The 26,563-nt window shown below is 39.1% G+C and overlaps 2 protein-coding genes across 3 annotated transcripts; one reads left to right on the top strand and one right to left on the bottom strand.

Annotated features, from left to right (window-relative positions):
* Positions 1 to 125: 125 nt before the first annotated feature.
* On the top strand, positions 126 to 3,296 carry Tmx3 (Thioredoxin-related transmembrane protein 3). Its single transcript, XM_065493165.1, has 12 exons — positions 126 to 422; positions 503 to 551; positions 751 to 790; positions 845 to 1,008; positions 1,065 to 1,248; positions 1,306 to 1,383; positions 1,439 to 1,505; positions 1,561 to 1,765; positions 1,822 to 1,875; positions 1,929 to 2,130; positions 2,736 to 2,934; positions 2,994 to 3,296. The coding sequence occupies exons 1-12, from the start codon at positions 377 to 379 to the stop codon at positions 3,011 to 3,013; spliced, it is 1,308 nt and encodes a 435-aa protein (XP_065349237.1). The 5' UTR covers positions 126 to 376; the 3' UTR covers positions 3,014 to 3,296.
* On the bottom strand, positions 3,286 to 26,328 carry LOC135945455 (TWiK family of potassium channels protein 7). Of its 2 annotated transcripts, none has more exons than XM_065493164.1 (7): positions 25,922 to 26,328; positions 23,263 to 23,406; positions 20,257 to 20,467; positions 6,549 to 6,751; positions 5,410 to 5,760; positions 3,834 to 3,914; positions 3,286 to 3,775 (listed from the first exon to the last, which is right to left on the bottom strand). In XM_065493164.1, exons 1-7 carry the CDS (start codon positions 26,225 to 26,227, stop codon positions 3,581 to 3,583), a joined length of 1,491 nt encoding a protein of 496 aa, XP_065349236.1. In that variant the 5' UTR covers positions 26,228 to 26,328; the 3' UTR covers positions 3,286 to 3,580. The 2 variants fall into 2 exon arrangements, with proteins under 2 accessions (XP_065349236.1, XP_065349235.1); XM_065493163.1 differs by lacking the exons at positions 20,257 to 20,467; positions 23,263 to 23,406; positions 25,922 to 26,328 and adding exons at positions 8,563 to 8,879; positions 9,466 to 9,768; positions 11,051 to 11,336.
* Between the last annotated feature and the right edge of the window lie 235 nt (positions 26,329 to 26,563).

Raw genomic sequence — 26,563 nt, 5'->3', positions numbered from 1 at the left:
CCAAAAGGATAAAATATAATATTCTACTGGCTAGAGCGAGTGGCTAACTTCACATTTCTTCACTTTGGCCACCTCCCTCTTCTTGTCAGGTTGGCAGCTTTTACAGCTGGCGGGTTGCAGGTTGTCATCAAAACAAATCTGTCAGATCTCAATTTTGACTTTCGTCTTGGCTAATTGCTTTGCAAGCTAAATTTCGACATCCGCTCTCATGGGTTCAATTGCCGCGCACGTGCAATGATTTTCTACGTTTCATGCGTCGCTTTTTAGTACCTTCGTTTGGCTTCTTTTTGCTCCATTCGGCTTCACAACTCGGCCTAAAACAAACACTCGCAGAAATTCCCATCGGCCTGCTTTATCGTTTGACAAAAGGAAGATCATGAGTCCGACGCAATTCTCTCTCCTCGCCGTTTTGATTCTAGCAGGTCAGTAAACTCTAAAATGAGAAATTTATGTAGTTGGCTTGAATGAATGTTGAAATTAAATTTGTCATTCATAATTTCAGGCTGTATGCCGCAGGGTGGGGCATCCAGGGTCTTGGAGCTCAGCGACAGGTTAAGATTATTTAATTCTTTTATGATGCATTATTTTAATATTAAAGACGTGTATGATTTTCTCTCCTCTCAAAGAAATACGCAGCTTAAAAATAGACGCAATACCTGCTTTACTAATTGAAACCCCTAAAGTGCGTTTCATCCAATATGAAACAATTTATAGTTCCTTATTCATGACTGTTGGTTGTTCTATTTTCAGATTTTTAGACATTCGCAAAGATGGCCAGTGGCTTGTGAAGGTAAAATTATAGTTAGTCATAATTTAAGAAAATAATTAAATAATTTTAAATCAGTTTTACGCTCCTTGGTGTGCCCACTGCAAACGCCTCGAGCCGATTTGGAACCACGTCGCGCAATCTCTGCACAACACCAATATCAGGGTTGGCAAAGTCGACTGTACCAGGTTTACTGCGATGGCCACGGAGTTCAAAGTGTCAGGATTTCCCACGATCATGTTGTAAGCATTGAATTAAAAAATAAAAATAATTTCCGGTTGACTGAATTAAATTACAGCATGAAGGGCAGTGAACTGTTCACCTTCAGAGGAGACCGTACGAAGCAGGACATTGTTGATTTTGCCCTGAGAGTGTCGGGACCTCCAGTGCAGCGAATTACAAGGCCAGAAAGCATTTCAAACCTGAGAAAAGCGATATCTCTGTTTTTCGTCTACATCGGACCATACGAAGGCATTCTTTGGGTACTTCCTGAGTCTCTACTGCAATAGATATAAATCAAATTAAATTTATTCTTTTAGGAGGCGTATTTATCAATTGCTGAAGCCTTCCAACCAAATGCATACTTTTACGGAGTAGCTGCGGAAACGGCCAGAGATGTAAAGGATTTGGAACCAGACGTTTTTATTTATAATTAATTTACTGAAATTGCAGCACATCGACTTCAATAGAGTTCCTGCCGTGCTTGTGTACAAGGACAATATGCATTTTTTCTTTCAAGGTGGATTAGAAAGTGTAATAACATATTTGAAATTAACTAAGAATCTCTTTGCCAGAACCCCCTGCGAAGGATGAGTCGCCTGAAGAGCGACTGCAAGCAGTAAACGAAAGTCTGACGCACTGGATCAACGCCGAGCGGTTCCACACATTCCTCAAGGTGACCAGGGGCAACATCCACCAGACCTTGGCTAGCAATAAGAACCTCGTCTTGGCCGTTGTTGAGGAGAACAAACTCGAGGACATTCCTGCTCACATGATTGAGTAATTTCCAATAAAAGTAATTTTCTTTAAAGATTAAATTCAATATTTTTCAACAGTTTCCGTGACATGATTGAGTCTGTGATCAGAGAGAACAAGGACAAGTACCACAGGTAATTATATTTAAGTCCGAAATTGTGTTTGTTTTACTATTTTTCCCCTGAAGGCATTTCCAGTTTGGCTGGACTGGCAGTCCTGAGCTGGCCAACTCGGTAGCCATGTCGGTTTTGCCGCTGCCCAGCCTGATCGTAATCAACTCGACCACTAATCACCACCACCTGCCCGCTGAACACTTGCTTGGCGCTGTAGGATTGGAGCCTGAAACGATTATCCACTTTCTGGACACCATTCTGGACGAGTCTGCACCGGTAAGCAATTCTCTGCGAATTTCGAGCTCAAATAAAAGCCATTTTTATTTTATTTGTTATTGTTTTTTTATTAAAAATGTTTATATTTATTTATCTGTACTTAATGTATTCAAAACTAGACTCTTAAGAGTCCAACAAAAATCAAAATTAATATTTTTATAGATGGATCTTTTCATCAATTGAAGGTTTACATATTTTTAACCAAATTTTAAATCATGTCAGGATTAATAGATACCACAATTATGTCATGGACCGGTTTCGGGATTGTCATTCAGCAGTTATAGCATTTTATTTGAGCTTAACTGTGTCATAAACCTAAGAATAGACACCAATTTTGATGGAATGGGACATTTACAAAATTTTATATCTCAGAGTCTCGTCACCTAAAATTTAAATGCCAAAAAACCAGTCCATTCGACCTTTAAATTAGCAGAGAACTGCTCTTTTAATATATTTTTTTTTATTTACGAGCTGTCCTAGTGGTTTTTACTTATTTTCGACCGAAAAAATAACATTTCGTTTTAATTTTCATTCTTTTTGCTTCTGCATTGCATTCAGGATATCTGCTCAAAGATTTAAAAAAATGCTGTCCTTTTGTTCTTCAGGTGTACGGGGGCAATTCGTTTTTTGTCCGCTTCTACCGCGCCTACTTCGAAGGGAAAACCGCCCTGGCCGACATGTGGATGGGCAACCCTGTTCTGACCTCAGTGCTCTTCGGCCTACCGCTTGGCTTCCTCAGCCTGATTTGCTACTCCATCTGCTGTGCCGACATAATGGACGCGGAAGAGGAGGAGGAAGAGCAAGGTAATTCTTTGTTGTCGCCTATCTCTGGTGAGTGGTTCCAATCTGCTTTCTATTTTCAGACCACGAGAAGAAGGAGTGAGACGAATCTCTTTCTACTCTCAATCTCAGCAATCGTGCATTCTCGAGTTGGCTTTATTCCAGTTTCAATTTTGTCTTACATTCTGTTTCACATGTGATCAACGATTTTCTTTTACTAAGGGACAAATTTATTATCTGTGTTAGGACATGTTGTGTACTTAATAATCATATAACAATAATTAATGAATGCCAAACGTCTAGTCAAAAGTGTAAATAAATATGTCAGCGTTTCACTGTTTGCCATTTTGTATAACGAATATAAACGGTTGAAAGTTTAAAAATCATTATTTCTCTTTATTTGCTTTGAAGAAAGCGCACCATACAATTTTTTAAATCAGCACTTTGTGAGATGGTAAAAATAATACTATATTCCCCTCAAGAGAGCGATCACACTCGGCAAAATAGGCACTTACCAGCTTGACGATTTCAATTATATAATCTCTTTAAATATATGTATAGTTCCAAAACAATTATGTGCTTCAGCGGAACAGATGAGATTCGCAATAAGCTTCTTTTTTTGATCAGAAACACACTCACTGACACACTCAGTCTGTTTCAAAGTGATTTATCACTGCGTCTCCATGCTGAGACCATCCAAATTCTCCTCGCTGGCCTTCTTGGCCGTCGCGTGATGCACCTCGGCAAGCTCCACCTGGCCTGGCGTGGTCCGCGCCTCCTCCTCGGCGGCCGCGGCGGCCAGCCTCAGCCCAAACGAGGCTCCGATTTTCGAACTGGCCTGTCTGAACGAGTCCGACAACTTCAACTGGAATCACAACATTATTTTAATTAATTATTACCATTTAAATTGAATTGATGTTTACCTGTACTACGTTGATGCACATCGAAGTCAAAGCCAGTCCAAACACCAGGTAAACGATCGAGCCCATCATAAACATTGGATGCTAAAACAGAAAATTAAATTTGAGATTTTTCCAATTAGTAATTAATTCTAGAGGTCTCAGCCAGCCGGTGATAAAGGGTCGAAATTAAAAAGTTTATGAGAAAAAATGTCTTCTGCTTAGACATCTGAGTCCTTTTCTTAAGCCGCCAGGCGCCGACATTTTTTATTGGCTCATTGTTAGCCAGCTGCGCCGCGCCAGCCAGCCAGCCACCCATTATTTGTATCGTAATCGTGTTTTATTTCACGTGACACAAGTTAAGTGTAAAGTTTTCGCGCCGCGGTCTCTGTTTCATGAATAATTTTCTGAAGTAGTTCACACTCAATAAGTCGAATGTCTTAGAAAAAAACGGCGTTTTCGTGTTAGTTGCAAATTTATTGGTAACTCGCAACGTTTTTTTTTTTAAATATGAAAACTGGTTTACACTTAATTCCCTTCTTTTATCCGAAAATTTCAATTTCCCAAAGTTCTAAAATGTGAACTAAAATTTTGGCAATTTTTCAAAGGAAAAACAGACGCAATTGAAACAACTAATGTGTCGTCCATCATTTCTTACACAACTTAATACAGCTGTCCAATTTTGCAATGCGTAAAAACCAGCCGGAAAAACCACCAGTTAACCATATTTTTCCAAAAAATCCCGAACAGATCACATATTGCGTTAAAAAGTCAGAAATTATGGAAAATTACGATGATCGAGAGTTAAAAATTTCGGTCTTTTGGTGAAATCAAGTGTCTTTTTTACTGATTCCTATTTTTGGTCATCCATCATGAGTATTTTTTACCTTCACAAAAAATGCAGGTGTTTCAGAAAAACGCGCAATTTTGCAAAATAAACATTTTTTCAACGCAGTGTTTTTCCTGAAAAATACGGTTTAACAGCGTGTTACCAGGGTTGCAAAATACCCAATTTTTTATTTAAAAAATGCAGTGCATGGTTTTTTCAATTTTAACCAAGTTTCTTGCAGCAATGTTTGCACCTCAGTTTTCAAAATAGTTTTCTAATTATTAGCTCGACTTAAAAAATTGTCAGAGATAAATTTTTGGAGAAATTTATGCAGGAAATAGCAATTTAAAAGAAAAAATCTGCACGGTAGAGGAAATTTTGACCGCAAATTTTAGATTTTCACATGGGAAAATGGAATAAATTCATTTCTAGCGCAAAAAATAAGTTTAAAGTTGAGTGGTGATAAACTGGGTGGTATAAGCAAATAATGCAGTTGTGACGTTTGAGTAACACAGTCTTAAAAATCACTTTAGCTGACTGCAAAACCGAGCCGATGAAATTTTTCCAGCTGCCGCTGACGTCTCTGTTTTGACGGCTCGGAGCCGGAAAGCCAGCCGCCGATCAAAATGTGGGTGACTCACTCAGATGTCTACCTCCGCACTATTTAAATATTGTCAGCCGGCCCCAATTTAAAAAATTCAGCTAAGCCGGTCCCGGCAGCCGCCGCCTGACAATGAGACCTCTAACTAAATCTAATTAAGAATTACTCACTTTGGGCACGTAGTCTCCGAAGCCAATGGTTGACATGGAAATAAATACAAAGTAGAAGGCTTCAAAGAAGGTCCAATCCTCCCACATGCAGTAGAGCGTGGCCCCGACCAGGATGTAGATGACCAGGATGACGAACGCAACCGAGATGGGCAGGTTGAACTCGTCATCTATGTCAAAGTTGCTGGGGGCGGGCGTGGGCGGCTCAGGTCCCACCCCCGGCACCGTCAGCAACTCCTGCAACTGGGCGCCGGCCACTTCAGGGTCGGCGGCAGCACCGTGGCCGTTCGTCTCGCCAGGTTTCTTCTGGAATCGAGCTATGTCGTAGACCATCTGGACACCCTTCATCACCTCCTGAAAAGGGAAGCAAAGGGGTTTAGTTGTGATTTCAGCTTAGTAGTCCAAATCCAAAAGTGGCAAATCTGGCGTGATAAAGCGGCAGAAGATGTGACGAAAAATAAGCGATTTGGTTGCATTTCGTGCTCTGACGGCGAAAGTTCCATTTTTTCCAAAATTATTTTGTTTTAAAGTGGATTGATACAGGGTGACAATTGAAAATCATTTTAATTGTTGGATGCAATAAGCAGGTTGATCAATAAACAAATAAAAACGACTAAAAAATCACATTTTTTAAATTTTCTCCAAAATTTCCAGCGCTTGACCACATTTTTCGATTCCTTTCGTCGAGATCTGTCTAATTAACAGCATATGAAACCTTTTAGGGAAACTCTTTGTTGTGAAAAAAATAGGATTTCAAGTCCTTACTATTTGAAAAGCATATGCTAATTTTGCAGCCACTTTACTCAAAAATTTACAGCGCTAAATTTGGCTTCAAAAAATCATACATTAGCAACAAGGATTTTCCAATCAGTATCAATTCTCTTTAAACATTTTTAATTTTATAGAAAAATATGCTTGAATAAACGGAGCAAAAGTTTGATGAGTTGCTGAAGTGAAAGTACGGAAAGTACCACCAACCACCACTCTCAAAATCTACGAAATCTTATGAATCTGTACTCACCCACCATTTTTACCAAACCGTCCAAATGAATGAAATTAACCGTATATTATTTTCCGTTTCAACATATTTAAATTCCGATGACAGTTTAAAAAAGAGGATAAATTTAAATCAAAGTTTTTACCTGAACAGGCGCGGTGTGTCTGACCTTCCTGCAGCTGCCGGTGTAGTACAGCCTGCGCACAAAGGCCCATAAAAATTTCATGGCCCTGGTGAACATCTTGCCAAAGTCGGCCAACAGGATCAAAAACAGTGGGATGCCGAAGATGGCGTAAATAATCGTAACCGCCTTTCCGGTGTTTGTTGAAGGAGTGATGTGACCATAGCCTGAAAAAAATCACACCAAAAGCAATTAATTTAAACTTGAACAAACGCGGAGTCAATTTCAGGCAAACGAGAGAAAACCAACAGAAATTAAGAGTTTATTTTTTAAATTCGTATTTTGGTCAGGTTTAGACGTGAATGAAACGTGATTAAACCGTCGCAGCTCCACACGTGTTATTTGTTTCACACCAGCGTGTCTGGGGAAAAAAGTGTCTCGTGTCTCGGGTGTGTGTGTGTTCGCGCGACGCCAGCGACGAGCGAAGCGTTTTATCTGCAGTGCGGGAAAACGCTAATCAAATAGAATAAAATGATAAAAGTTGTGCACAGGCATTGTCAGTCGTCTGGGTGTTGCAAAGTTTTATTTTATCAAGGCAGCGCGCGGTTGGTTGAGCGTTCAAACGCGACGCTGGTAATAAAAGCTAGTCGATTCAACAAATGGGACTGGGAAAAAGCACCCAAGATAATCGGATTGTAAAAAGTAGAAGTATTTCAAGCAAAATATTACGCCGCACTTGAATATTTCAGCTAGAATGCTGTGAATTTTAGACGGTCGATATTTTTTTAAACGTCCAACCGTCACGGAAGGCACGGGACCATCAAATGAGCACAAATCATGCAAGTTTAAATAATTATTGAAAGTCTAAATCGGCTAAAATCCAAGCTTACGAGAGAACAAGCCTTTTTTAAAATTAGTTTTTAATTTATTAAGTTCTTTTAAGTTAAAAATTCATACGTCAATTATAAATAATTTTTTTTTGAAATTATCAGGTTTCAATTATTTAAATATTTTAATCTTTTGCTAATCCTATAGAGGGGTTATAAAAGGTAATTTAACCAATTGGGAAGTTCTTTAGATTTTTTTGTACAAATTCAACACAGTCAACCAAGTTTTGAAGCCGCCAATAAATGGCGCTATGGATAGCAGTTATTTCCGATTTAAAACTCGGCACTCGATTTCAAACTCAATCTAGCCACTACATTCTGCACTTAAAATTATTCATTTTCATGAGCTGGAACCAAAAATCAGTCCAGCCAATCATCGTAGAAACATCATCAAATATTGTTTTTATTATTTTCAATTTTTTAAATTTTTACTCCGATTGGTTGAACCGAATTTTTGATTTAAGACATCATTAAGAAATCATTTTAAATAAATAGGATTAGTGCAGCGTAAATACATTTAAATTGTATAATTACATCTGATAATTTAAGAGATTGATTCTTTAAGCTTTTTTCTGTAAATGTTTTTAAACCTAGATTTATGAAAAAAAATCATCGAAATTCCATTGAGCCTCTCAAGTACGTATGAATTGCAATAAAAACAATGCGCTAAAACCCTAAAAACCATCTTAACACGCCAGGTTTAGAAGCCCTTATAGTGTTCGAAGCCGCCAGCAGATGGCGCCACCGTATACTTTAGTAATAAATTTAATTTTAAGGCACTTCCGCTGTGATTTCAGATTTAATCCTGCCACTGTGCATTCTTCACTTAATCTTTGTTTCTTTTGACGTGCTGAAAACCAAAATTGCTTCAGCATATATCGCCATAGAATCATGAAAAACTATTTTTTTTAAATATAAAATATTTTTCAACGTTTCTACGGCGAATTTCTGAACTGATTTTGGTTTTCAGCACGTCAAAAGAACGCATATTAAGTGAAGAATGTACAGTGACAGGATTGAGTCTGAAATCACAGCGGAAGTGCCTTAAAAATAAATTTATTACGAAAGTATACGGTGGTGCCATCTGTTGGCGGCTTCGGACACTAAGGGATTATGCAACTACTAAAATTATCAAGTTTTTGTTGTTGTACCGATGGTGGTGACGATGGTAATGCAGTAAACGACCGCGTTGAGGAAGCTCCACGACTTCTGGCCCGAGTAAGAGTTAATGCCGGCGTCGAAGGCGGCCTGCAGCTGGTCCTCGAACTCCCAGAGCTTCCTACGCGCCATCGACTTCCACTCCTCCTCGCGCATCTGCTGACTCTTGACCCACAGCCCCTCGATGAAGTCGCGTTTGACCCGCTTGACACCGCACTTGTAGAACTGCTCGAAGGTGCTCTCGGTGAAGCGGAAGATGAAGCCACCGAAGCCGCAGAACAGGAATAGGATCACGAATGAGCAGAAGCATCTAATTGGCAAGGTCCAAGAGTCGGTTTTTGAGTCGGTGTAATAAGGATAAGAGTGTGGCTGAAGGAGACACTAGAGAATTTGTTACCAGAAGAAGGAAAATAACCCAGACAATCCTCGTCGTACACATGATCATCTTTATTTTGCCTTCGTGTTTCGGATGGCACGTAAATTATATATAAAAAACAGAGTTAATTTTACACGGATTGCAATGAATTTTGCTGTTTCGAACATTTAAAAATTGTAAAAAAAAATCATATCAATCTGTGGAAAGGGACTTTATAAATTTATTACATTTTTGTACACTGTAAAAATTATTGCTCACCATGAGAGATCCAAATATCGGGTCTCAAAATGAGACTGCCAACTTTCATCTCACCTTTGGGCTTCGATCTCGTATGATGAGATTCAATTATTTTAATATAATTTTATTCTTTATTGTTATTTTTATTCAGAAAATTCCGTAAAATAGGGCAAAACAAAGACGAGGATTGTCCGCATATTCTTCCCTTCTGAAAAATCGAAGATGATTCTCGATTCTGCCTTTTAAGTCTTCATTCAACTTTTGAGGCACGAAAAAAACGGACCTGTTAGCCTCGATTCTGATCAGTTTCCAATCCTCATCGTGTTCTTCCTTAAATTGCGGCCAAGCGTTTTTGACCTCGAAAAGGAGCTCAAAGTAGCTGTCAAAGAAGCCCGGTTTATCTTCCTCGTCCTCTTCGGCTTTTTCTTCGTCCTTTTTTTCGGTACCCTCATCCTCCTTTTCCTCTTCCTCTCTGATAAAGTCATCTGAACAAGTCGCCGAATGCCTTCGATCAGCTGCTGCAGCGGCAGCAGCAGCTTCCTCGTCCTCCTGCTCTAATTTCTGGATTGCTGCTAGGCGATTTCTCCTGACAAACGTATGAGACGAGCATTGTAGAGGAAATACGGAGGAAAGTAGTGAGACTGCCTTTTGAGATTGGGATATAAGGAGCGAAAATTTGCTTCAATGTGATGAAAAATAATTTAAATATCATTTAAGGAACGTGAAAGATTTGATTTCCAATGCTGTATTTTTCAGATTTATAAAAGTTTGAAATTCAAGAACATTTTACTGAGCATCTCACTAAATGAGCAAGAATCGCGCAATTTTAAGACTTTTAGAGCTTCGCTTAAAATCATATTTATTGCCCAAATCGGTCTAAATCGCTTCTGAAACCTTAAAAAATCCCGAAGACTATACTTTGTCGCAGTATTTTATATTTTAAACAGCAATATATATTTTTTCAGGCAGGATTAAAAAGTTGCTTTGTGAGAAGTCTGTTTATTGATTTTTAAAAAAGGGAAAAATCGATTTTGGCAGTTTCTAATTTAACATTTTTTTATTTTAACGTTTTTAATCGGAAATAGATGTTAAACTTAGGTGGAACAATAAACTTTCCATGATTAAATTGATTTGAATTTAATTTCACTGCGTGAAAATGGTTTAAAGGGAAATTTTAGACCTATTAAGAAGGTAAAATCACAAAAAAATACAAAATAAAAAACTGCTTGGAAGAAAACAGTTTAAAATTAAAACCGTTTTAAGTTAAGCCCAAAACTCTTTCGGAAGGGATTTTCCGTCTGTAAAATCTAAAATTCTACACCCTACTCGTGTGACTTCAACTGGGGAAGATGGTGAATTGGAGCAAAATGGGCAAAAATGAAGGCGAGGGTCTATGATAATCAGTAAGAGTATTAAATCCAATGAAAAATTAATAAAAAAATAATATCCAGTCAAGTCAAATCCACGTTGCATGACAAAGCAGTCTATACACCATTCCCCCTCTGTTTTGTTTTCGACCGATGGGGGATAATTGCTACAAAAGGCAGCAAACTCGATCGCTTCTTCCCTTTCTTTCCAGGAATATTATTCTCTGCTGACAATGAGAAAACAAATCCGATCACGTTCCTCGCGCGACAAATTGGATGTCTATTATGCACGGGCCAATTAACAGAGGGAGCGGGACCCCCTGACGCACACGTTCGGCGTGTTGATTCACCGTCAGTTAAATAACTCGCGCGTCCAAAAATAACCCGGGTCGAGCGAGTACACTCAATTAAAAGCCGAAAATACGGGTGAATAACTCGAGGGAGGGGGTGGTCGGGGGGGAATCGACGGGGGCAGTCTCAATCCCTCGACCCTGAGCGCACCTGCGGGCCTCCTTGCTGGCGGCCCTGTCCCGCGAGTTGGACGTCCGGCGGCGGACGGCGGGTCGGACGAGCACCTCGTCCGGCTCGCGCAGCCGCACGTTCAGCTCGCCCTCGAAGGTGGCGAGCGGCGCCTTGCCCTGCGGCTCGTCCGGCGACAACTCGGCCTTGAGGCCGCGCAACGAGCCCACCGGCGGCGGCCCCTGGTCGGCCATGTTGCGTCGCGTTGCGGCAGCAGCCTAACTGGAGAGCACCGCACAGACTTCAGCGGCGGTGCCGCGACCGACAGACCGACCGGCCGGCCGCCCCTGCCCGGCTAAATTCGTGAAGGCAGTTCCCCTCGCTCCGCCAGACACAAGAAACGGGGCCCACTCTCACGCAGGCCGGCGCTCTTTTAACCAATTTAAATGCTCGGTTTAATAAAAATATTTAAAAAGCAGCAGAAAATTAAACGCTTGATTTTTCTATCTAGCTTTGTGTCTTAAACCAAAATTAAGAAGAATTATTTTGAAATTTTACATTCTGCTAATAATTAATATTTTACTGCAAGTTTTATCTATAGACTAAATTTTTAATCAATTTTACGCAGATGGCGAAATGAGGAGGAAGAATTCAATTTCCAAAATTGTGGCCCGCCAACGCACCAAAAATTGTTAATTTTTATTTTCTTTTTAAATAAAACAAAAATATATTTAAATCAGTTTGTGAACTTGCAAAAAATTAAAAAAAAATTAATATATTTTACTCTTTAATTTTCGTAGAAAAAAGGTACGAATATAAGCTGCCCAAACTAGCAAAAAAAAACTACCCTAACACGCAATAAAAGTACAAATTACATTAAAAATATTTCCTTGTGGTTCTTTATCTTTTGACGTTACAATTTCATTAAAATTGACGTTGCATGTTCTTAGAATAGATCAAAGGCTCTTTTAATCTTGTTTCTCCGCAGAAACTAGATTCAAAGATATTTTTGAGCGGGATATAGGCAAAGAAAAAGTCAACCTTGGGTGGTAACAGGGTTGCGCTTTTGTTTCACTACCCGGTTTTTCTCCCCACTATAGTTTTTACCAATTTCTTTTGCAAGAAATCCAATCATATTCCATATTTTCCCTTTTGAAAATCCAAAATTTGTGGTCGGAGTGGTCAAAAATTCCTCTACTGTGCAGAATTTTTCTTTTAAACTTCCGTTTGCTGCCTCAATTGTTCTCTGACAATTTTTCAAGTCGTGGTCATGAGCTAATAATTAGAAAATTATTGAAAACTGAGGTGCAAACTGAAACAAACTGGTTAAAATTACAAAAAAAAACGCTTTTACGACTGGACTGCATTTTTTTAAACCAGGGTGGCAAAAAGGAATAATTCCCCAGCAAAAAGAGTAAAATTTCACGAGTTTTTAAATCGATTTTAAACTAATCTTTTTGCCAGGCAGGTTCTATTAAATTGACACAAAAACCAACCAAAATGCGAACTAAAATCTAAGTTAATTTTTAATTTAAATCTTAAAATTTTCTTCTCAAAGCTGTCAGGTATTTTGCGTATTTTGTTCTGGAAGCAAATTCTAGTAAAATATATGTTGCAAAAATTGCCTGTGTAAGCTGCCTAAAAATAATTAGCATCGCATTTTTTCTCACTGTCAGCTGAAAAACAAACTTAAAAATTGCTGACAAATTCGGATTAAAAGGTTGTTAGCGGGGATAACGACAAAAATTATCAAGTATCACTGTGTTGGGATTTATTTTAAAGCGATTGAAAGTTAAGCCGGTACTTTATCCATTTTTTGTCAGCTGTTGGAATTAAATTTCAAATGATTTAGCAGATTTAATTTCCCGTGCGGAGAGTTCTCGAATTTAAAGCAAAAAGCAGCAACGCCATTTTATGTTTGCAACATCCCCAATTTCAAAGTGAGTTAAGGGTCAGTTTTCAGTGGTTGTAAAGTGCGCGACATTCGCGACAGCTGTGCGGAGGTAATGTCGGCCCGCGCGTTTGATGCGGTCCTGGACGATCGCCGAGTCCGTCGGCGGGCGTGCCAAAAGTCTTTTCTTCGCAATGCGGCTATTCGCCGGCAGCACCGCCAGGTGAACCCGTGTCTCAAACTCGCTCCTCGCTCACTCTTCTCTTCGCACGTCCGACACGCGTGTGTGGCGCCAATCCGCCACCCCAAGGTTTCGCAATCGCACCTCGCTCGCGCACACAAGAGACACATAGAAGAAGACTAATTTTAATTTGTTCCAACACGCTTTGTTTTGCATTTTGGCGCAACTGTGCTTTCCGAACAGAGCCTTTTGTCTAGACGGTTTCTAAATAGTCATGCCAAATAGATATTTACGTTTAGAAAATTAAAAAAAATGCAAAATAATAAAATGTGGTTTGCGTGAAAAGATTTTAAGAAGATTTTTACTATGAAATTTGTTATTTTAAAGATGTTTTACGTGGCTGATTTCCCTGAAAGTAAAAAAATCAAAGGAAATTTGAAGGACAGGAGGGAGGAAAAGGAAAACTTGTTTAGTAAAAAGGAGAAGTAGGTTTTTATTCCTGCCCTCCGCCATTTTTTTCTAATTTTGTTGCACATCTTTCCCTCCATATCCCTTTTTCCTTTTCCTCTCCATCCTTTCTTACGATTTTCTTTTAAAGACCGTGTTTGACGAAGTTTCTGTGCATACCAATCGATTCCTGAGGGTCGAATTAGGTAAAGTGGATGTTTTTCCGACCTAAAAGTGCAGCGCGACGTGCGAAATTTTTTCCCGCCAAAACAATATGAACCTATTTGTGAGAACTGCGCATGCGTCAGAGCTGGTTTGAGCATTTGCAAAGTACGAATGACTTCTTTGTCAGATCCAGCCAGCTCTGACGCATGCGCACTGCTCGTAATACGTCCATATTGTTTTGGCGGGAAAAAAGTTCTTGGTCGCGCTGCACTTTTAGGTCGGAAAAAACATCCAATTTTCCTAATTCAACCCTCAAGAATCGATTGGTGCGCTCAGAAACTTCGTCAAAGACAGTCTTTAAACCTTTTTAAGAAAATCAAGCACAATTTTAACACGCAAGAAGTTCTGGAAAATTTGATGGCAAAAAAAAAATCAAAACAGACGAGCTCAAGTGTGTTTACAGAACGAAGCGCGGCGGTCAGTGGGAAAAAATATGTGTATTCTGGACAGTTTGTTATTTAAAACTGCCTGGATTTTTATAATATCCAACGAGACAGAAGCCACCACATCCGATCGTAAATTCGGAGTCGTTTTTTGTGATGAGCAACGTCGAATGTCATCAAAAACGGCGTCTCGTCGCCACACCAATTACGCTCGACTTTTTCCCTCAATCGCTGCTATTCTTAGATCCGCGCTGCACATGGAATCCATTCCCGCACCCTTTTCAAAGCTCGCGCAGCATGCGGGCACATTCGGAGGAAATTTGACTTTGCGAGCCGTATTTTCCTTTGAATCATCGCTGAATCAGCTAATAAAGTGGATCACGCGTTGAAGACGGGGAGAAATAAATGGGAGTAATGAGAGATGTGGGTTGCCGTTAGATGTTATAAAAGAAGCACTGCGATCAATGCACAAATTCAAAAATGAAATAATTCTTTAAAAAAAACAGGGTTTTGTTAAAGGTCAGGCAATTGTCCTTAAGAATGCTTGATGGGTTTTTCGAATAGAATTTTCTGGATATTTCCCTTTTATAATAATACTGCTTTTTTAACTTCTGCTCAGAACATCCCGTGGGTTATTATAAACTCACTGGGTCCCAATAGTACCACAGAGCGGATAACATATGAGGCCCGCGTGGCTGCAGAGTTGAGTTATAGTTGTAATAACTCGAGCCCATAATAATGCCATCTTTTGAAAACTAGAAATATGGAAACTGCGTTTGGAAAAAACGGAAATAAATAAAGGGAATGTGTCCTTGACAGCAAAATACGAAAACTGTATCGTTGTCGCTCGAAATTCAATATCTTTTCGTCAACATGAGATGCTCAAAGAAATTCTATCATGTAAGTCATTAAAAAAATCGACTGCGATATTTGTTCTGGTAAAAAAAATTTGGAAATATTTTAAATTATAAGTTATGTTGCATAAATTTAGAAGATAATTATTCTACAAACTATTTTTATTTCCACGCTCATAATTTACTACTTTTTCAAATTTTGTTCTGAATCATTTCAACAGGATGAATTTTCAAAAAGGGCAATAAATTTCCCAGGATTTTTTTATTAACTTGATTTTTTAAGATTTTAATTGGTCTCTAAAAAGCTCAGAAATGAAAAAATTAAATTCCAGACACGAAAATGTTTGTCTCTTGCTCCAATGAGAACAATTTTTTATGCTAAAATCTGTGGAAACTATGCGTAATAGGGCTTCAGATGAAATAAATTTTAAGGGAGAATTCTTTTTTTTAAGTGCGCATGCGCTTTTGGTTTTAGCAATTTTTAAGAATTAAATTTAGCTCAATCCTTGCAGATAAGATCATTAAAAATTTAACTTATGCATGGGAAAGAAAGACTATATAGTGATTTTAAATTAGTAGAGAGCAATTTTTATATTATGGAGAGGGAAATCTTTAAAAATAACACATTTTGGCATCGCAATTTTATTTTTGGAATTTTGAACGTTTAAATATTGGTTTTATATTTAAATGGTATTTAATTACAAATCAAAATTAAGGTTGCATGTATTGAACGAATCCAAGGACAAGATAAGATCAGTGGAAAAAGAAAAGCGTTCCAAAAAAAAAGAGTAATTCAATATTTTGTGCGTTTTTCTTAATTGTCGGTCAATAATTTGTTGTATTTATTGTTAGTAAGAAAAGTAATGACAAATAAAAGATGATAATCAATCCTGAAATCCAGGTTTTCAGATGCAGCCGCTGGACTTCTATTTACTTTTCGGTCATCAACCTTTCAGAAGTATTAAAAATGGGAAAATTTCAAAGACCTTGGAACATGCATGGAAAATTACTAAAGCCGCTGCTCGATACAAAAAAATCACGCGCAAATTCTCAAAATAACATCAAACACGAGGCGTTGCAAAATTACCAAGCCAATAATTTCGAGTGCGACGGCCTTGCGGCTTATTTAATTCCCTTGGGTGACACGCTGGCGTAAACATTTGGGCGACAAAACGCCGACTTTACGATTTCACGGTGCAGCATTTGGCGCGGGTCAGTTACTCACCCTCGGGGGCCGATTGGCGGGCGGGCGGGCGGGGGTTTGCTGCAGCGGCCGCCCCCGCACCGCGAGTGCGGGCCAAAACTAAAATTACGTCTTCGCCGGGCCATCTTTTTATAACACGCACTCACTCTCAGTCGCTCGCTCGCGCAGATGAGCTGCTTCTTTTCGTCGGGCCGCTTTCGCTGCACCATTATGATTTTATTACCGCCGTTCTAGGAGTAGCTGCTCGTTTCAACAGGCCAACGGCTTTTTAAGCGGCACCCACCACTCAATATCGCGATTCTAATTAACTCTGGCGCCGCATATCTGATTTGTCCCGGATTAAGCTTGGCTGTCAGAAAGAGTAACGCTTCGTCGCCACGATTAAATGTGTCCCAATCCCAAACATTTTGGGACACACATTTAAAATATAAATTATTAATTATTATTTATTTAGAATAGTCTCCTTCCTTTTTTCTTTTGGCTCGCCAAAAAATTACCCGTTCTTTTGTTTGAGTAGGTCTTTAAATTTATTTTTTCTATAACGCAGTGTTTTTGCAGCAAGATCAACTCAGAAAAATGCATCTTGACGGTCATTTTTTAAGTTAAATTGGTCTATTTTTTAAAAATTTACTCTGGAAAAAAATAATTTAACAATCTGAAATTGCATTTATGAGCGAAGCAGCGGGAGGCAGATGTGCGATAAAATGGGTTTGCACTGCGCAGATCTAAGATGGCGTCTGAACGTGGGAAACAAAAAGCTCTCTTTGGATTGCCGTACGAGTGTCAAGAGTTTGTTTTTACGATCCAAAAGACACAAGTAATACAAGTAATGCAAATTATGTTACAATTTTGACGAAAGCTTGCTTCTTTTTGCGCATTTTCACGTGACCGTTATTTCACGCCATACTCCACCAGACGCCATATCTGCGCGTCGCACGAATCTGGTCCCCGCTTGAGTGAAGTTGTTTTTTTAACCTTTTAACGACCACATAGGTTATATTTTAAATTTTTTTCTCTCCTTAACGCTTATTTAAAAACATTAGTGAGCAGAAAAATGTGAAAAACGACAAATCTTGCAGAGAATTTTGTTGAATTCAACTAGGTTTTTTGTTTTTGCCTCTAATTTTGATGTGAAAGAAGTAAAAATAGTGGCAGGAAAAAATGGAAAATATGTAATATGTAATATCTTCGAGCCAGAAAGCAATTGAAGCAAAATGAGTTTTATTTTTTAATTCAGACAAAAAACTAGAAATTGAATAAAAGAAAATTTAGATTTGTTATTTGCCGTAAATATCAGCAACTTTAAAATCAAAGTCACGCATAGGTTCGCAAAAACCGCATTTTTATTAAAGATAAAAAATTCCCATTATGGATGACCGAAAAGAGGGATTTTCACAAATCAGCCGAATCAGTAAAAAAAGCCACTGGTTTCACCAAAAGACCGAAAATTTTAACACTCGATCGTAATTTTCCAAAATTTCTGACTCTTTAGGCGCGAAATGTGACCTTTTCAGGGTAAAATTTGGAAATATGCGAGAACCCCAAAACTGACATTTTTCCAGCTGTTCCTCGCTGAGAGTATTACGTCTATTTTCAACGGCAAAGCTCCTGCAATTTAGTAAAAGTAGAAACTAGAATTATTCACTGGGGATAGATTTTGAAGCTGTGTAGCGCGCACCAACCTTGAAATCTGCGGTTAGGGATTGTTTTATTTCTGCCGTTGGCTGATGCTTGTGCGTTGACTAGTCGACCGAAAAATAACACAATCAACTGCTAAAGCCGCGGTATTTTAATCCTCCATTACTCATTGAATTCGCACCGGGGAAAGAGGGCCAAAAAACGAACTATCCAAGCTGTGACGGCCGAACGTGAGTCAGAAGGAGGATTACAAGCGCTAGTGAAAACCATTATGGTTGATCTTCTGACTCAAAAACAACATAGTTAAATTTTCCTTCCCCAGAATCACTTCAATTTAAACCTTACACCTTGATTTTAATTTTAGATGAGTGAATTTACGAGGAAAATATGAAGTTTGAGGATCTTCCTCGAAACCAAATGGATAACAAACAAAGTTGGTTCCGTCACACAATCGGTGAACCAGACGCGAGACATGTGAGACAAAAGACCCCTTGTTTTCTGGAGGCACCGTCGTACGTCAGCGTCAGCGGCTAAATTTAAATCTCAAAAGGATTAAATTAAATGAAAATAAATCACTAGCTTCTTTTAACGGCCGCCTGAAACGTCTGACGCCCTTTGTTTGTTTCAAATCAATCCGGGCGGGTCACTCTCCCCCGTCAGCCTCGGCTGCTCGCATTTCAGCCATTTAAAAAAAAAAATCTGGCACGCAAATTAATTGGGTTTCCGAAAAATCGTCACTTTTGTCTGCACGCGATGAAATACTCATTCCACTTTGTCTGCCGCGCGCGAGTGGATCAAAACATAATTAGTTTTTCGACCGCGCATTGTCGTTTTGGCCGCGGCTCAAACACGGCTTTGACGAGACGTTCTTTGAAAGCGTAATTTCAAACATGATTTATCATTTAGCCTGCGGTGTGGTCAGTCCGTTTTCGCACTTTTCGGATATGTTTTCTCTAGAGAAAGCTTATTTTTGCAGTTGGTTGGTTGGTTAACACTCCGCGTTAAAATTCTGCTCAGCATCAAGTTTTCTGCGCAGGATAACTCGACACGTGGGTAATTTTGGAATGTGTTGCATCGTCTTCGATCTTAATTTCAGAATCAAAATACCAATTCCAGGAAAATATTACGGCGTTTTAGGCACAGCAGGGTGTTTCCTGATTGTGAGCACCCTGATGGCTTACAAAAGGTAAATTGTACATATTCTGAAAGCTCTCAACTTGGCCATTCCACCGGCGTGCAGACCAAATAAATATACAGAGCCCGTCAGGCATCGTTAAATTGATTTACACATTGGATTTAATAATAGTATCGATCGCTCGAGGGCTACCCTGACGTCAGGATTAAATTTTTACCGGTTGTCTGACCTCAGGAAAGACTACAAGTATGTTTCAAGGGTATAAAAATCAACCAATATTGCAATTTTGATTTTTTTTCACTCAAAAACACCCGGTTTTCAACCTTTTCGACCTTCTGTATTTCAAAAAGCAAAGGTTTCTTCGTCCTGAGGCATTTTACACACACCTCAGGCATCATTTTATCCCATAATTGTAAAAATTTATCTCTACAGTGTGCAAAAATAAAATCTGGACAGAGGAACAATAAATATTAAGATTTAACTTAATTTCTCGAAAAAATAAACCGTTATTGTCAATTATATTCGCTTGATTTCGATTCCTCTCCAACGGTGTGCGAATTATGAGGTAGATTCCCCCTCTGATGAAATAAATCATGATTTCCAATAAGGAGACAATTAACAATCACCGCTTCATTCGAATAAAAAACTTTTGAACCAATCTCCAACCTGGGAGATTTTTTACTTTTTCCTAATTTTTGATAGTATTTCAACTATAACGGCACAAATCATTGTTCATAAATATTCTGTAAAAACCTTTACTTTATCTTAAATAAACATTTTTTTAACAGAAATTGTTGGTTTCTCGAGGGATTTTCCAATTTAAATTTCCTTTTTTCCAACCATTTTTCACGACACGATTTAAATTCGTCGCAACCCCGTTTTCCAAGGTTGAAACGAGAGCAGCGAGCATTATTGAATTTCCAGACGGATAAACGTGCCGGGCGCAGCAGCGCAGACAGAGTTCATGAAAATTCACGAGTGTCGGTTGCTTTTGCTGCTTGCAGAGTTTTTAAATAAACAGACGCGCTCAGCAAACACCGCGTGCCTTTTTTGATCAGCAAGACCGGCGTCGAGGGCAATAATCTGCCAAAAGCGTTTATTTGCACTTGTCGCCATAATTCGCTGGACCAAAAAGGCGAACAAGTGCTTAAAAGCTATACTCTCTGAATAAGAAATGAAGAAATAAGAAAGCAACAAATAAATGTTTCGACTGCATTACACAACTTGATAATTTCCCCTCTGTTGGTTCTCTCTCTCTCAGCGTGGAAAAAAATGAGTTTCTGAACTGACCTATAGTTGTGTAGATTGTCCCGCAGTAAAAGACGGCGTTCCAGAAGTTCCAAACCTCTCTCGGATCGTCCTCCAGACCTTTGTCTTTGAACTTCTGGTACAAAAAGTCCTGATAGCGTATTAGTCGTTTTGTCGCTTCCAGCTGCCACCGGTCCTCTTCTGCTTTGCTGATGTTGTTGGACAACCAACGCAAGTCTTGCAGAACGGACTCCTGAGAACAAGAGTCAAATAATAATTGAAATTTGAATTAAAACGTCAGTAACAGCGAGAAGGGTTTTAACAATTTTAGGAAATTGCGTGCCTTTAAGATAAAAGAACATTATTTTGCGACTGTTTTCCCTGCTCATTTCCGTTCGAGATACCGAGCAATCGCAGCGGAACCCTGGAGATTTTGCTGAAATCACTTTTAGCATGCCAATCTTTGAGGAACTTAATATTTTTTCTCCACTTACAAAGTCTAATCTAGCGTGTCTAGATTTTCTGTACAGTTTCGCGAAGATTGCGGATAATTTTATGTTTTTATTGCTCGAGGGGCAGTAAAATTCGCACATTTCTCTAACAGTGTGCGTGTATTATAGTGACGCGAGATGAAAGTTCATTGGCCGAAATCGACCTCGCATTAAAGCTTTCCAGACCGAGTACAATAGTTTGAACGTCCGCCAGCGGCTGAGTAGCTACGAAGATGATGCCGGGTCGAAAAACATCGACGCCCCTTTTTTTCTCTCTATTTGCTCCATTACGAAATCGTTTGGCTCGGCCACAACCAGAAAAAAAGTTAAAAATTTGTTCACATGCCAGTTGGAACAATTATCTTCCCTTTCTATATGATTATCTGAACGTGAAATTTAGGGAGCGTAAAAATATTTTGAGCATTCAATTGGAGGCTGCAATTTGCAAATTTAATATCTCTCGTCGTGCCTCTTTGGTGATGACGGAACTTTTTTATTTTTCAAAATATTGGCATGCAAAAAACATCTGCACGCAACTCCTGCACGGGTTGAATCTAGGCGGCTCTCTCTCTCTCACGCAACCTCCACATCCGGCCAATTAAACAGCAAACACTATTAGTAAAATTGCCCCGCCAAATTTAGAAGTATAATTTGTTCCAGTTAAAACCGTAATTGTTTTTCAGAATGTTCAAAGTTCAAGAAATAATGCACTAAACTTGTGATGCCGCAGGATTTTTTGCAGGTTTCGCATCTCATTCAAAAGGAATATCTGAAGAGGAAATTCTTGTTAAAAATTGGGTGCCAAAAAAACAGGAAACGTAAGAGCCAAAATATATTTCCTTTTTATTTTGTGTCATAATTTTGTAATGTTCTAGCGTCTATTAACTGCGCGTAGAGTTTTCTTGTCAGTAACGGGCCGTCACAATTTCGTCGCCACATCCTTCACTCTATGCAAACAAACACTCGAAGTACCACAACAGAGCGGAGCGGAGCACAAGAGACGCCAGCAATAATGCGAATATCTACGCAGTAAATCAGAGGGAACAAAGAAGGCCGTAAAGAGCAATTGAAGCCGAGCTCGCGTGCCCAGTGAAACAAAGTTGGCGCATTGAACGTTCGTTTTACAACAGGCAATTATATAAAAAAAGAGAGCCTCATTAATACCAACCCAAGGGTAGTAAAACGTAAAGCATTTGAATCACCGTTTCCATCAGATTCAAGCGAAAAAATCATTTCTATTGCGCTGTCAGTTGAAAAATATTTATTTTACCAGTGACCGTTTGCATCTCGGGACAATTTTTCAAACTTTCCCTTTAAATGGATGGAGGCTTCAGAAAAAAAATTATTATCAAAATCTGGAAATTAAATTTATTTATAGTCACCAAATTTAATATTTCACGCCGGACTACCTATGGCAGAAAATTAGAGTGAACACAGTATTGATTTCGCTCTGCTTGGACAGACGTCGGCTCGTCGGCTGCGGCACACTCGCGAGCAGAGATCCCGGCGGCGCCCGTGAGTCTCCGACGCTTCGGTTCGCACGGCGTGACTCAGCCCCTTTTAAGAATTAATGCCGCCCCGACGTTGGATCTTTTCCAGCAACAACCCGCAGAAAAAAAACTGACTCATTTGCGGCAGCGACAAACAACAAAATGTTCGGACGGCAGGAGGTCAATAGGTCAGTCACCTTGCAAAAAAAACGTGTCTAGCAATAAAAGCTTAATAAATTTGCAGTTTTTAATCTTAATTTCATTTTCAATTGGCAAGCATCAGTATGTTACAATTGATTTGAAAAATAAATTATTTTTTGTATCAAAAGCAACACGTTTTTAAATAAATCTGCTTGATTTTGACAGTTATTTTTTATTAATCATTGAAATTTTAAGATAAAATAATCTATAAAAATTTCACGGGTGTAAATAGCTTTTCAAAATAAAGCAAATTTAAATATCAATTGGCCCAGTTAGCATTTTTTTTCATTGCGTCTAGAAAATTCTGTTTTTGCGTTTAGGGTGTAGCGAAACGAAGCAGAGGAAATGATTTGAAGAGGAAAATAGAAAGGATTTCGGCTCGGCTGCCAAGAATTCGACACCTTGCAGCCCCCGTGGACAAGTAGTTTGCAAAATAATTCACGGTTGCTGCGGGACAAAGGCGTAAACACACAAACAACCTGGCACAACGACACGAAAATTTCGCCATTGTTAAGTGTTAGAGTTTTAATTGTTTAAAGTGGATCGATACACAGGGCACAGGGCGACCATCAAGTGAAAATCATTTGAATTTTCGGATGATATAACAAATTGTTCTAATCAAAAAGGATCTTGCTGCAGTATAAAATCAAATTTTCCCAATTTCCTCCAAAATTTCCAGCGCTTGACCACATTTTCTTGGCAGATTTCGATTCCTCTCGTATAAAACCTTTATTTTTTGTGAAATAAAATTATATTTCAAGTAAGGAAGACAGTCCTTACAGTATCATTCCTCTTTAACAGTATTAATTGGTTGTTTCCATGCCAAACCAATGATAAAAATAAGAATTTTCAAATTGCAATCTCACCTTAGCTCTGAAGAAGTCCAATTTGACCTTCTCCTCGTGCGGCCGCTCGACGGCGACGAAAACCGAGGCGCCCAACAAGCTGTAGCCGAGCACGACGAGGAAAAGGAAGAAATGCGTGAACCACTTTTGGGACCAGTGGCTCACCTGCAACACGAAACAAAGAAGTTCGCCCATTAGTATTCCAGCGGCGGACACAGCATTGAAAAACAAGCACGAGTTGCGCAAAAAGCGCAATGCAATGAGAGCGATTTTACTTTGAAGTCAACGGAAATGGACTCATTATAAGTTTTCAAATTAGTTGGTGGCTGTGTGTCTTTTTGCTTCAGCCGCCGTGTTTATCTTCTTCTTCAGTTTCAGCCACTTCCTGCCTCGTCCTTTTGCGTCGAATTCGCTACGACGCAAATTTTCTCTTTCCCTGAGTGTATTTGCCATTAATCAAGCCTCTGCCTTTGGCAAATAAGAAAATAGTTCGAAAGCCTCAATAAAATAATGTTTTGATGAAAATTCAATATCTTGGTTGCGGCATAGAGTAATAAAAAGTTGCTGCAAACGATAAGGCAGGCAATCGTCTTGGACTCGCAGCTGCGGCCTTCAAGAACCGTATAATCTGCTGCAGCCATCGCGTGTTTTGTAAGTGTAAAAAATGCCTCCCCTGTTGCTAACCAAAATAAATAACAATAATTCCTGACGCAGGGGGAGGGAGAGTTAAATCAACAGGTGTAACAGAAACGCTCGATCAGAAATCACAGAAAATCAAATTTTTCTTCGAATTTTTACAAAGCGATTTCTCAACTGCAGAGATATTATTCTTTAATATTGAATCATCTGCTCAAAACGAACTTTTTCATTTTTATATGTCATCAATTTTATTTCTCCGTGATTTTTTTTCTCCAAAATCACCATTGCCAACAAGGAACATTCTAACTTTATAAAAATTCGAGTCATTTTCATGAATATGGGTTGGACCACGATGGAAACATTTTTAACGCAAGTTTTTGAGGGCCAAAATAATAAATTCCCTTCGGAAATTCTTAGTTTTAAAGCCACATTTAATATCGGACCAATAAACTATGATGCGGACTGTAAATTTAAACTATAACCGTCTAAAACCAAATAAAACTGCCACAAAAGTGTCTGAAAATATTCTTAAAGTGGAATGATACTGGGCAACAAATGAAAATTATTTAAATTGTTGGATGCCTTAAACAATTGACCGATAAACAATTTGTTCAACAATTTGCAATAGTAAAAAGAGGACCTTCCTACAATAAAAATTCAAATTTTGCCAATTTTCTCCAAAATTTAGAGTGCTTGAACATATTTTCTTGGCATATTCCGAATCCTCTCGTCGAGATCTGTCCAACGGTGTTATTGGGGAAACTCTTGGTTTTGAAATTAAATCGGATTTCAAGTAAGGAGACAGCCATTGCCATTTGAAAAGCACGCTAACTTTCCAGCCAATTTTCTAAAAAAAATACAGTGCTTCTTAGGTCAATTTAGGTTTTAACTTAATCCTAAGGGATGAGTTTATGCATTGGCAACAAGCATTTTCCAGGCTTTTCCAGTATCATTCCTCTTTAACCCCGTTAAAAGACTAAATGTATGAGAAAATTTACAATTTGTCCAAAACATTTAGAATATTTATAAATTTCAGGAAGAATTTACAACCATAGCATTCATTGATCAGTTTCCCAGTCCAAAAATTATTTCGTGTACACAAAAACACGATTTCATTGGGATTATTTTACTTATTCATGTAACTAAAATCATTAATAATTCTAAAATTAACGTGTCATTAAATCATGATCATTTTTTATTGGCTTTAATGACTATTTTATCTGACGAGACGGTTTAATCGATGACTTTTGCCAGATTTTTGCCTACAAAATCGCTAACATAGCTCGTTTTTGGCTTCTGATAATTGTTCCAAAAATTCCGAGTGGATTGACAAGTAATTTAACAGCATTTTTTAATTGAAAATCATCCAAAATCATGTTTAATCGAGTCTATCATTTTAAAAAATAAAAATAATTCATTTTTTGTTGAATTTAATATTTAAATTGCTCAAAATTGGCAAGATGAAAGGTCTCGGCCGAGGTTAGGCTACAGGAATCCAGTATACTCGCTTTCAACTGAAATGTATCTTGTTATGGGGGAGCAGACTAAAAAAATCGGATTGTAATTTTCTGTACAGTAAAAAAAAGATAAAAATTTTCATTTTTAGCTCTGACAAGTGGTCCTATGATTTATATTTTTTTAATTTGTCAAAAATTCATCTTTTCAATGGGCAATAATCAAATCAGGACCAAGCAAAAGTAAATAAATTTCAGATTATGTGCCAAATTTCTTGAAAAAATTAAACGGTTATTTTGTAAATAATTTTTTCGCTCTCTCTTCTCGCAAATTATGACTTAAAATGTATCTTCAGACGAAATAAATTAAAAATTCCATAGGGAAACTAAGCTCACAGAATTAATTAGTGGCGTGAAAATTTCAGGGCCGATTTTTTCGCAATTTCAAAACTAAAGGCATGTTTCACAGCTCGATCTTTCTAAATTTTTTAAATAATTAAAAATAATTTCCACCAATTTTGTGCATGAATTTCCACCCCAAAACGTGCACCAACAGGCGCCAAAATTCCTATCAAGTAAAAACGCACCTTATTGTAGAGCCAAAAGGCCGTCTTCTCGCCGACGCTGAGGCCCGACTTGCCGACGTTGACGGTGAAGTCCTTGACGCCGCGGATCTGCTTGATGACGAAGCCCGTGCGGAAGGGGCCCTGGGCCCAGGGGCCTTCCGCCAGCGCCGTCGACGGCACGGCCGTGGCGATGCCCAGCGTCGAGGCCGACGACATGCGGTAAAGGGGTGACACGCCGACCCCCTGGGCCCCCGGTGTCATCGGGACCATCGGGGGCGGCAGGGTGATGCGGGGCCGCGAAGGACGCGAAGGGTGCGGAGATGCCATGCTGATCGGCGACTCGGCTGCGAGATCAACGCCCGCACATGGCACTCGACGCCCGACCGGTCGTCACTGATCCTGCGAACGCGAAGCTGCGAACGAACGGAACGCCGACCAACACCACCAGCCACCGCCGGCTGGCTCGCTCGTGCGTGCGCCGATCGCAGCGCCACGCGTGCCGAGTGCTCGCAAACTCCGAAACTCTCACTGCACAGGTACGGGTACAAAAAAAGCTGCTTTTGGAAACTGATTGAACGCGTGCAGTGCGTAAGGAGGGTGTAATCCCTAAAGGGCTGTGAATTTTAGACGGTTGATTTTTTTTTCTAAGCTTCAGATCATTGC

This window comes from Cloeon dipterum, chromosome X (genome assembly GCF_949628265.1).
Source record: "Cloeon dipterum chromosome X, ieCloDipt1.1, whole genome shotgun sequence".
Taxonomy (NCBI): Eukaryota; Metazoa; Arthropoda; class Insecta; order Ephemeroptera; family Baetidae; genus Cloeon; species Cloeon dipterum.
The sequence above is the reverse complement of the archived record's forward strand: the minus strand, read 5'-3'. Positions and strand labels throughout refer to the sequence as shown.

Excerpts from the sequence above, each read along its gene's own strand:
- Tmx3 (XM_065493165.1), top strand. The coding sequence starts at position 377 with ATGAGTCCGACGCAATTCTCTCTCCTCGCCGTTTTGATTCTAGCAG. Across the intron at positions 1,506-1,560 it reads TATGCATTTTTTCTTTCAAG|AACCCCCTGCGAAGGATGAG; the intron begins GTGGATTAGAAA and ends TCTCTTTGCCAG. Across the intron at positions 2,131-2,735 it reads TTCTGGACGAGTCTGCACCG|GTGTACGGGGGCAATTCGTT; the intron begins GTAAGCAATTCT and ends TTTGTTCTTCAG.
- LOC135945455 (XM_065493163.1), bottom strand. The coding sequence starts at position 11,262 with ATGGCCGACCAGGGGCCGCCGCCGGTGGGCTCGTTGCGCGGCCTCAAG. Across the intron at positions 5,761-6,548 it reads GACACACCGCGCCTGTTCAG|GAGGTGATGAAGGGTGTCCA; the intron begins GTAAAAACTTTG and ends TTCCCTTTTCAG. Across the intron at positions 3,776-3,833 it reads TGTGCATCAACGTAGTACAG|TTGAAGTTGTCGGACTCGTT; the intron begins GTAAACATCAAT and ends TTGTGATTCCAG.